General features: G+C 51.3%; 1 protein-coding gene across 1 annotated transcript in view; it reads left to right on the top strand.

The window, feature by feature from the left end:
- The window catches only part of LOC119099078 (octopamine receptor), a 20,741-nt gene extending 15,030 nt beyond the window's left edge, over window positions 1-5,711 (top strand). Inside the window, exons 2-3 of the mRNA XM_037222133.1 lie at window positions 2,366-2,571; window positions 3,465-5,711. Of these exons, the coding sequence (XP_037078028.1) occupies window positions 2,425-2,571; window positions 3,465-4,397 (1,080 nt within the window). The 5' untranslated portion in view covers window positions 2,366-2,424 and the 3' untranslated portion in view covers window positions 4,398-5,711. The remainder of the gene's footprint in view (window positions 1-2,365; window positions 2,572-3,464) is intronic.
- The last annotated feature ends 6,303 nt before the right edge of the window (window positions 5,712-12,014 follow it).

The raw sequence follows: 12,014 nt of genomic DNA on the forward strand, positions 1-12,014 counted from the left end.
CACACAAAATATCCCTCACGAAATCACTTGCAGGTTTTGCCGGGAGGATAACAACATAGGTGGATCAAACGCCACCTCAAACTACTCCTCAGCGAACATCTTTATGATTGAGAGAAAACAGAACCAAAGACACATCTTTCAGATGTCATGTTCACCAAAGCCATTCCGATAAAAAACCCCAACGCCAACTTCCTTCATGCCGAGTGCCGAGTGGCATTGTATATCAGATAAAAGCCTGTACCGAACACCCTAACGTCTTCTCGAATATCTATTACGCTATCATGCGGCTCGCAATAGACAGGACCCAGTGTTCGCTCAACAATGCATCAATGTCTGACAACATGCTACCGGTGAAAGAAATTGCCTCCAATTTCAACCAACGCCGTGACCTTAAACACAGCTTTAAAATTACTAGGCATCTTTTGTGGCCAAACGTCCAGAAAGTCATGGCATGCCTCGTGACCCATGGCTTTATCTGCGCTGTGGCGCATATCGTGTGCCACAGGAATCAGGCGATCAGCACACCATAGAATTACTTGGGTTATCTGTTCATGATAGCCATACGAGAAACTTTTGCAGCTGTACATTTTGAATCGGTTTTATGCACTGCATGCCGGTGCGATGGCTTTGTATAGAAAAGCTTACAGTAAGGAGTTTAGATCTACGAAAAATTTCCGTGGAACCCCTTCGATATCTATTAACTAAACGACACCCCAGGGCTCCCTAATAGTGATCAACAATAAGCAGTCGCGCAAATTTGCACCAGTTCAATATTTCTGCGGTTTTGTGTGGCGCTGCGCCCACCGCGGCTACTCCGCGCCAGCTGAGCGACCGCGTCGTCCCGACCGCGGTGTCACATCTGGCGTTGATGAACGTCCAATCACTGAACGGCGCGGCCGTGACTTACATGGCGCGGGAGAATCGAGTGACAAAGGAGCAGTGACAGTGACAAAGTGACAAAGGAGCAGAGGTCCTGTGATTTAGTGAGCGTCGTCCGTTCAGTGGTGCGACGCCGATGGAAGATGGCGTACTTTTCCGAGCGTTGCTTCCGGTGCGTCGACCGTCCTACGAATCTGTAGGTGATGACAGTTGCTTATTCAGGAGCAGCTGTGCAGACAGAGGATGCGTGGCTAGAATATAGAACAAAATGGCTGGAATATTGATGTAAGGAAAGCAGGCTTTGTTAAAGCAATGTGGTTGTTACCAGTCATGTTTATCAGGGCATCACCAAACAACGCACACGTTTTCTTGGAGACATGGCTTCACATACTAAGCAGGCAGTTCGCCGTGGGGAATTTTACCGGAAGGCTTTCTTGGAAGGTCAACGGCGGCTGCTGCCAGGCTGCTGCTTTTGGATCCCCGACCTTTGGAGTGGTGGCGGTGCAAAACAAAAGGCGATTGAAATTCATATGCAAGGGCCAAAATCTTTGAAGCAAAAGAAAGTTGTTTGGCTTCTGGGAGTACGTTGTGGGCATCCTGGAATTTGAATGGAGTTGGTTGTCGTTAAGACCTACAGCCAAAATTTAACTCACTGACCGGCCTTTATTGTATGGTATTGTATGAACGGATTACGTGCATCTGCACTGACATATGGCCCTACGCATCTACGTCAAAATAAATAAAAACAGGCACGTCCATTGCGGAAAAAGGGAGCACAGGCAAAGCATAAAAAGTACAGATTCACACCAGTTAACGGAATGTAATGGCGAGGGAAATGGTTAATACTCCATGCACCTTCACTCAGCCAAATTTCTTCCCACTTGCCAAATATCGAATTCACTCATAGCTTTTTCCAATTTCGGGACAGTTTTGGTAACAGTGGGGACAGAATCTGGCTTTGTTGTGACAAACGTGCTTTTGAGATGATGCATTACGACACCGTTGCATTGAATTTTTCGTGTCGATTATTTTGTCTTTTTGATAAAAGTAAATGTAAGAAGTTCTGAAGTTGGAATCTATGGGGTTAAAGGGTTTGCAGACAGTTCTCAGCCCGGCATTGTGCTGGGGCTCTTAGTGCACGCGGTGGTGAAATTCTTCCGTACAGGACGTTTTGGCTCACATCATATATCAGTGCATTTCTATTTATTTAAATGCAACAATAAAGTGACCTTAGAGTTAAGTGTGGCCGATATTCTTGTGTAAGACAAATATACCAAGGTATCGGATCCGTCATATTTGGGGATTTCCCCCATCCAAAATGGCTTGCATTGAAAATTCATTTATTTCCAATGCACACGCCTACATCTACTTGGATCAGTTCAACCTTTGTTCCTGGGCACTGCTCATATGCAGCCTAACTGCTCAGCAAGTCAAGACCCAGCAATGAACTCCCGGAGGGCTGATCGTGCGTCAGTCCCGTCCACAGCGCGTGACGGGGCAGCGGCGCTCCGTTCCGACAATCAGCGGCGGCGGCGGCAGCGGTCGATGACCATCTCAGGCCGGCCGATGGTCGCGGACGCCGACCCCATGACGGTGACGGCGGCGCCGCGCGGCCGCCCGCAGCCGGACTTCGAGAGCTGGCGCAGCCTGCTCAGCATCTTCTCCAACTATTCCACCGTGCTGGATGAATGGGTGAGCGGTGCGGATGTGCGAGACACGCTGGCTGCTGGCCGGCTCCGGGCGGCGGCCTGCGGCCGGCGGCGGCCAGCGGGTGGCTGGTGGGTCGGCGAGAGCTCTGGGAAACGTAGCTCTGTGAGAGGGGATCATGTCCGAGCGTAGATTTACGTGGTGGGACTAGTTCCTATCACGCAGGACTGCGTTTGAGGACACTTTCTCAATGCAGAGGTCTGCTGCGGAGCAGACTTTCGAAAATCCCATTGGTTTAAGTCTGTCTTACTAAACTTTCTCTCCAAGTTTGGGGTTGGCATAAATCAACGGGAGGCATAGGAGGGATTGTTTGGCTAACATGTTACTCCAGAGCTGCACCACTTGAACTTACGATGTCGGCTTTGATGGTGAGTGCCTGAAGTCCTCGCTTTTCAGAGAGGCTCAGTCCATGGGCGAATGCGAATGACATCGCTCATTTATTTGATCGCCTGAAAAGATTCGCTCTTTGATTGGTCTGATAGCTAAGAGCAGAAGTCCTGCAACATATATTGCCAGCTGAAAAGTGAAGTCATGCATTCTCAAACAAACACCCTCTCGTTTGATGCATTGACTCACACTCACCGGTGCTGATATTGGGCAGACGTATGCTATTAACTAGCCCACATGCTGGACCGCTGAGCCCACTCACCTATCCCAACGTTCGTCACTTGCCCGTGAGCGGTTTCGATATCGCAGTGTGTAATGATAATCCGGATGATGCATTTGCGTTAAATTTTTGGCTTGATGCCTGACGCTCAATAGCCATGTGTCACGATGTGGTCATACGCCTAGTTTTCCCGTCAGCCAGTGTGAGCTAATGGCACGCCGCGGCTTGGTACGCCATGCTAACAATCCGTTCTCTGCATCTTCCAAACCAGGTTGAGAAAATGCTGGAGGAGGCAAAAAAGCACGACGAGCTCGGCGAGCCGGAGCTGTCGATCATGAACAAGCCGGCCCAGTCGCTGTGCATCTGTCTGATCATCACCGCCTCGGTCGTCCTAAACATTTGCGTCATTCAGAACATCTACCATAATGACCTAAAGCTGAAAACCGTCCATTTTCTGCTCATTAAGAATCTGTGCATCGTGGACTTGATAGGAGCACTCTGCGTGCTGCCGGTGCCCTTGATTACCACCATGCAGGGTGAGTGGACGTTCGGTGAGATCGTCTGCAGCATCAACAGCATCATCAACGTGCTCCTCTGGCTCCAGCATATCATCATGTTCATCATGCTGAAGATTGACAGAGTGCTGGCTTCGTGTTTACCGATCGGTAAGTATCCTCTCTTCCCCATCCACTTAATAAGCTTCATTGTGATGCTGTCCTGGGTCTTCTCCTTCAGCGTGGCTGTCTTCGTCACCACCGGCTTCAACGCGTTTTTCGAGCCGGCCATTATTCTGTGCATCCCCAAACTGCCCTCCGTCTTCTTCATCTTCATCCTGGTCATCTACTGCTTGGCGCTCTTCACCATCATCGTCGGCTACGTGCTGGTGGCCATCTTCCTGCGGCGGAAGCAGGTGGCGGCGGCCAACGCCACGAGCGTGCACATCCTCGACTACCGCGGCTTAGAGCGCACGGCCATGGCGTCCTTTCTCATCACGCTCAGCCACCTGGTGCTGTACATTCCGACGCTGCTGGTGATCGGCCTCCACGGCTGGATCCTGCCGCCCATCGGCATCCTCGTCTGCGACATGATCGTCTACTCCGAGTTCTTCATCCACCCCGTCATCCTGCTGGCCACGTCAACGCGCATGCGCAAGGAGGTGCGCATGACGCTGCGCCGGCTGCGTCATTGTGTGACGCGCCGGTAGCGCCGGCTTGCGCCCTGCGGCGGCGGCGGTGACGCTGGCGTTGAGTGCGTGACGAGCGTGACTTCCGTGACGGCCGCCACGATCGGCCGAGCGCGTGCAGTCCGGCCACGGACGACTGAGGGGCAGGCAGTGGTGATGTGGTGCCGACGTCCTGGTCCCGTGGTCCGCCAGGTGTGGTGCTAGGGCTAGGGCTGGTGCTCGATGTTTATCAGGGCTTTTGGCCGTTCCCTGCCTTGAAGTGTTATTTATTCGAATCGTTTAGGTGTCGGTTGTCGACCGAGACACGTTGTCTGTTTCGAAGCAGCGCGCGGCTAGGCCTCCGCTCTCTACCGTTGTGCTTCTGGTAGCGTTACAAACCCTACGTGCACCGATGGTCCTTGACTTGTTGGACGACTTGGGCACCTCGCTCCCGGCCCCGCCCCTGCCCGCTGTGCGTGTCGAAGCTGGCCGAGGCGGTCGAGCCGACCGCGTCAGCGTCTGCAACGGGCCCTTGATCTCACACTCGCCGGCGGCAAGTGGTCCGACGGGGCACCGGCCGCCGTCGGCCAGATCGGACGTGTTGTGTCGGACGGCAGGTGGCAGCACTTGCAGCTCGTGCATTGCTAACTTTGGGCGATCTCTGAATGGCTAGGGGTTTCAGCTGATCCCTTTGCGGCACGCCACTTGTACACTGTTGACTTAAGTAATGGGTTGCTGGATATTTGCATGGGTACATTCCGAATGCATGTGTCGTGCGCGGAAGACATATCTTCTTGCGTTGTTGTGGCTTACACACAGTCACTGTTTTTCTTTAAGTTCCTTGAGGAGCCGCGACATTCATGGTCTGAATAGCTTTAAGGCAGCAATACTCTTCTTCGTAAATTTAATTCCTCTTGACTGAACACGGCGGGCGTTCGCGTTCCGGCCATTAACAGCCCTCCATTGCGCGCGCACCCCACTGACCTCCCCGTACGCTAATCGCCGAGTTTCGCTATCTCCTCTGCGCACTGCGCTATTGTCGACCGCTGATGGAACTGTGAACGCACTCTCGGTGGAGTGGTGCTGCACTCAGCTGTGCACAAATCAAAATGACGTCACCACGCCAGTGCAGCCGGCGGCGTCGCTCCAGAGGTCCGGGTCAGACGTCGCTCCAGGGGTCCGGGTCAGACGCCGCTCCAGAGGTCCGGGTCAGACGCCGCTCCAGGGGTCCGGGTTAGACGTCGCTCCAGGGGTCCGGGTTAGACGCCGCTCCAGGGGTCCAGGTCAGCTGCTCCAGAGGGCCGGGTCAGACGCCGGCGGACGGCACTGCTGCGGTGTTCACCGGTGCTGGCACAATACACGTGTACGGTTTACGTTAGCCGGGGTTTTGTGGGGCGTCGCACGAGCGTTCGTCCCTCCCGGGACGGGACTCCCCAACGGGACCAACCAGACGAGACGCGCAACTCAGCTCATGGCACGAATCAATGACCGAAGCTCATTATATCCAACGTTTATGAACTCTACGTCCATATTAAGGAATGTTCATTAATGAAGACAAATGGTAGCACCGTTGGTGCTCAAATAGCTTGAAAGATGTATGGTCCAGTGCAACGCGGCGCCAACTCACGCAGGGTAAATGCTTAGCAAGTCTAGTCATGTAGTGATGCGTGTTTATGGTAACAGAAAACCTCCAAGTCCAACGATTAGAATGATAGCTGTTTATAGCTGTTAATGTTCCTACAAACATGATAAATTGTGATCGGAAGATCGCCGACGGCGTTCTAGCCCGCAACACCCTGCAGCGTGACGTCACGGCCTCACGAGACGGCAGCTGTCAGCATGCATGCGTCATTGGCCGGTACTTACGCACATAAGGTGTTCACTGTAGAAGTGTGAACGCTTCCAACGCGCCGGTTCGAGCTTCGTTTCATCAAACAGCATTGCGGGCCCGCGTAATTGGAAAGTGCGCGCACGTATCTTATGTGAAAAAGTTTTAGAGCATATCCTTTCCGGGAGCTATATCAGAATCGGAGTCTGCATTGAAATGTGCTTTTCTAGCACGTGTGCTCATACGACAAGACTAAAAAGTGCATGTATTTGTAGGTTCGTATGACGAAACTAGGCTCTGAACAGCCGGAAACCGCCATTAAAAACCCTTGAAACGGGGCAGTTTAGCTTTATTTTGTACACCTCACCTGCAGGTGCAAACCTTCCACTCTACCTACCACACCAACCATTCACATTCTCAAATGTCTGCGCAGCGCCAGGTTTGAAAGCTTACGCCTCGGTGGCGCTTCTGAGCTTTGCTTTCATTACATCTTTTCGTATTTCAAGGCTGTGGATTGCTTGTCTCATAAGAGCCATTACTGCCCTTGACCCTTGCGAACATTAGGTTAACGTCGCATCAACGCCATCATTATGTCATGTTAACGTCATCGTCACGTCACGTTAACGTCATCAACGTCACATTAGGTGAAATATTGAAGTTGTTGAAATTAGCTCATGACGTTTTTGCAACATAAACTTAAATGAATGATGCGTGTCAACGGTGACGTAAACCTCGTTCAATACTAAGGTAATGTCAGGCAAGGTTATGGAAACCAGTCATAATAAAAGTGGTAACCAATTCAATATTGCTAGATATATCTCAATGCAGCAGTGCTACAATCGTACTTAAAGATCATACTCATCGGATCATCGGAGGCCAAGATCATGGGAATTGCAAGATCGTGAAATTATCTGAGGCGACCTCGTGCTATCTCTGATGGCATACTTTGGCTTGCATCGACTTTCATCTATAGACTATCTGAAAACTGCGTGGAGACAACAGAAATGCAGTTTTCCTGGACGGAACAAAAAATAGGGAAAGCGTAGGTTTCCAGTGGAATAGACCGTAGCACCGCGTTTTTGTGCTTTTGCTCAGACACGCCGCCTTTGGAACTGACGGAGATGACCCACGCATGGCCGAAGCATGTTCCTATCCCTGTTCTTGGGATTTCAACTGACTCACAGCTGTCTGCAATAGGGTTTGGCCCAACGATGCCCGTGAGTGGAGCTTTGTTTCTTCTTGGAACGAGCCTGAGAACATGCTTCTCCCTCCCCGGTTTATAACTTACACTTGCCCAGGGAATTGCCCGATGTCATGCTTGTAATCCTAACAAATCCTGTGAGGATATGAGGGCCTGAAAGCGCCATTCGAATGTTTGTAAACAAACATGTCCGATGATGAGGATATCTGCATGCATGAGCGCTTCGACTGCAAGTTCGTTTGATACCTAACAACGGGTCCGTCGGCCACGGCCGATTGCAGTACCCCCCCCCCCCCCCCCTCCCCTCCGTTTCCTTGGTCTAGCATGTGCTGCGCATGTGACCAAGTGCGCCAGTCCTGACGGGCTGCATACAACTCATCTCCACGCCGCGCCGGTATAACGAGAGAGCGACGCAGCAGGTGGCGCAGAGAGGCGTACGGGCCTATGGTCGCGCGCCATCTGCACAGCAGCACGCGCTGACCGGAGGCACAGCTCGGGTCTGATCGGCGGCCAGAGAGGTACAGCGCGGCGCGCCGCGAGCTCCGGAGCTCTGGTGCGGCTGGTGGCGCTCGCGGAGCCAGCCTTCGCCAGCCCTGGGCACACCTCGACACACGGACCACGTCAGACCAGCGGCTGTGGCCAGGAACCGTCGGAGGTCTGTGGAAAGGTTTGCCCCTTGCCCAGGGCCTAGACGTTTCCTAAAACGAAGGCGTGAATCTACGCGCTCTTCATTTCCGTCACATGGAGTCATGAACTGAAACAACTTGACCGTCTAACTCGCCGCACATATCAATGACTTAAGAATCGTGAGATGAAGTGAGGTTACCTTATTTTCGTCACGTCTGCTTGTCCTACGCAATTAAAAAACGCGTAAGGTTATAGGTTCTTCTTCTTCTCGTAGTTTACTCCATGAATCTAAGTTAGGTAAGGTTTTATTGCAGACGTGGCTGAGTGGCACGCGTTATGCTCTACAGGTACTTGCATTACGCCGGCGCGGCTTCATGTCTGAATCGTCACACTTCCTGCCGTGCAGTGCAGGCCCAGAGGCAAACGTAGACGTATACTAGGGCAGAAAGTAAACAAAAACCATTGATTACAGCGATAATAGGAATGGGCGTTCCATTACGACAAGTAAACGAAACCGAACTGATTACGTAGCAAGTTAACAATAAGGAAACAATGTGCGTTCAAAATCGAGCGTAATGGCGAAGGCCATTACGCTTGTATGGCCATTATATACGAAGGCCATTACATTGCAACCAAACGGTTTGGGGCTATGTTTTATCTAAGGATGAAACTAGGAAGCAGATTTCACACTGGTTCGGCAAGTGAACAAAGTCGACAGTGGAGGAAGTCGTGTGCGGTGTCGGGAGGCTGAACACATCTGTCCGACGATCTATGGACTAACACACACGCTAGCAACTGATATTCTGCTGATGTAGAAGGCTTCATCCAGAGACCGAAAACGGCAGAGTGAGAATAAAAGCTTGGTGAATCGAAGCTTTACAGGCCTGGTCATTTGTTCAGGGTCAAGGTCGAGAGATTTAAGTAAGGTCAAGTTTCGGGGAGGGATGGAGCGAGTAGAGAGCGACAACTTTTTCAGAGTTAAGCACTCCGAGCGCTGCCGTGAGTTTTTCGCAGACATCAGCAGCAGCGTCTGTAGCCGGCACCTCGTCGGGCTCGGAGCCGGCTCAGCTGCGTCTGTAGACTGTACCTCCGTCAGCCATGGCGCCGGCTCAGCAGCGTCTGTAGACTGCACCTCCGTGTAGACTGCACCTCGTAGGGCCCGGCGCCGGCTAAGCGGCGTCTGTAGCCGGCACCTCAGTTGGGCCCGGCGCCGGCTCAGCTGTGTCTGTATAGTGCACCTCTGTCAAGCCCCGCGCCGGCTCATCTGCGTCTGTAGCCGGCACCTCCGTCAGCCCTGGCGCCCGGCTCAGCTGCGTCTGTAGACTGCACCTCGTAGGGCCCGGCGCCGGCCCAGCTGCGTCTGTAGACTGCACCTCGTAGGGCCTGGCGCCGGCTCAGCTGCGTCTGTAGACTGCACCTCTGTCGGGCCTCGCGCCGGCTCATCTGCGTCTGTAGCCGGCACCTCCGTCGGGCCCGGCGCCGGCTCATCGCCCGCGCCGATCGGTCCCCATCACAAGGAGACGCGCCCTGGCAGAGAAGGCCGACGAGACGCGTTAAGCGGGCATCAGCGCGCCCGGGCGGGGGCGGGAATGCATGAGTGATTGTGTCGTGATAGGGCGGAAAGAAACGGTAGATGAGTTATTAGCCACTTCCGATCCTCGTGCGGCGGATACATACTCGTCATTTTCCGGCATGTGAGGGTGGTGCCGGTATGATGTGAGAAGAAACGTAAACGGGTTCTCCTTTAAAGGTACCTACACTCTTTGTTTCAAGTTGGGGACGTGCTCTCTATAGATCGAGCACGATATTTGAAAGTGGAAGGGTGCATCCGTGATAAGCTTAACTGAAAAATAAAGTTGGCAATCAAAACCGGCCCGAACAGATGATCACTGAAACACAAAATTACGTCCGTCATGCTCTGACCACGTCCGGATAAACTTCTATGAATGTGGCTTTTTCGGGTGAAATGCTACTGGAGCTCATTCAAGGAGTACCACAGGCATTCAGTTTGCATCCTTGATTCCTTTGCAACTCCTTTGAAAGCACTTTTTGTACTCCGCTACCCCGATAACCTTGTTATATTCCCGCTATCTCCTGGCGAGAATACAATTAACTTTCCAAAGAGCTTTAAAAAACACCCTATTTGAGAATGTTGAACAGCCAGTTTGGTGCAATCTTCAATCGCAACGGTTGACCAGCAGTGGACAAGTATAGCAAGCTGCACCTAGACGGGTAAGTCGCAATCCCTGATCTTTGTAAAGGATTTCTGTGGCACGCGTTCTCCTGGCCTCAAGTGCACACCTCATCCACAGTTGTTGAAAATAGGTTGTTTGTAGGCAATTGTACCAATTCGTTAAGCGCTTAATGTGGTTATTGCTAATCACAACAATTCGGCATGAAAAATATTTCCTGTCACAACACATCCATGTTCCACGTTAAACGGCTTGCTGTCAAAACCTGCCATCTATACATCATGTCGCCAAAGTGTCATCTATACATGACAAACTAAAGTTTCTTAACATCGCGGATGATGTCGCTAGTGAACTACCTATGCATCACCAGAGTTTCTTAACTCCGCCGATAATGACGCTAGTTTGCCAGGGCATTAATTTTTCGTTTTTTCTCTCTCTCTCTCCCTCTCTCTCTCTCTCTCTCTCTCTCTCTCTCTCTCTCTCTCTCTCTCTCTCTTCTCTCTCTCTCTCTCTCTCTCTCTCTCTCTCTCTCTCTCTCTCTCTCTCTCTCTCTCTCTCTCTCTCTCTCTCTCTTGGAAAAGTAGCTCAGCAACTTTCTGTATGAAATGTCAGGGGCGCGCAGGAATATGAACTTGTTACAAGTCGTAATCCTGCAATATTTTTGGTACTTAATATTTATATTCTAGAAACTGATGTAGAGTTTTGGGGTACCGACTCCCACACTACAGGGGTGCAGCCTGACAATGCAAGGGTTTATTTGTGTGTCGTTTATTTAGGATATAAGCATTCCTCTGGAAAAGCCCAACTACGGAAGCAGTCGGGTCTTAAAAGTAATAAACCTACGATACACACAGACCAAACACCGAACCAAACTCAATGTGTTATCAAGGGAATGTTCCACCTGTGCCGGCAAACCTAAAGAACTCGGATCGGAATGATTTTGTTGAATGAAAAAGTCAATTGAGGGAGGAGCTTAAGAAATTGATCGCAGCCAGCGGGTAGACGTGCGACAAATCCATTTTCACAGTGCTGACCCTTGCAAATGGCACGTGGAAAATGCCGATATGCCGAGAACGCCGGATGGATGTAGCCAGACTGAACAGTGATGTCATGTGAGAGCGGTGAAGCCTGTGATGATATACGTTGTATAGAAATAAGATGTCAGACTGAGCAAAACGTGCCTTGATAGATGTTGTTTTGGAGAGAGCAAGAATATGCTCTTAATCCAGTGGAGGACATCGAGACCGGCTACTCGAACCCAACCACATGAGAAGCGGTGTTGTAGTCTTTCGAACTGGGCGAGTTGGGAAACGGCAGCACCGCTCCAGAGAACGCTACCGTATTTTATCAATGATCTCACATGAGCGTTGAAGGCGCAAAGCAAAACCTTGCGATTGAACCGCACCTGACAAAGGCACGACGGCATTTGCACGCTTCGTATGAGAAGCCCCAGCATCTTGTTTGCTTTTGAGACAGTTGAATCTACGTGATTGGCAAAGATGAGTTTGGTGTCCAGAAAGACGCTAAGATCACCAATCTGCTGGCAGTTATCCAAGCGGTGACCGTCTAGTACGCATGAGTAGTGAACAGGTGACATGCAGAGGGTAAATGAGATGGTATAGCACGTAACTGGGTTCAATCTCAGTCTCCAGTTTTTGGATCATTCGCAGAGGCGATCCCAATCCGCCTGAAGTGTGAGACAATCTGCTACATTGTCGATTCGGTGATAAATTTTCACATCATCAGTGTACATAAGGCACTCACTCTCGATTTGGTCGGGAACATCAGCCAGAAAGCAGGCGGACAACAAC

This window comes from Pollicipes pollicipes, unplaced genomic scaffold, assembly GCF_011947565.3.
Source record: "Pollicipes pollicipes isolate AB1234 unplaced genomic scaffold, Ppol_2.1 Scaffold_4740;HRSCAF=5597_pilon_pilon_pilon, whole genome shotgun sequence".
NCBI lineage: Eukaryota > Metazoa > Arthropoda > Thecostraca > Pollicipedomorpha > Pollicipedidae > Pollicipes > Pollicipes pollicipes.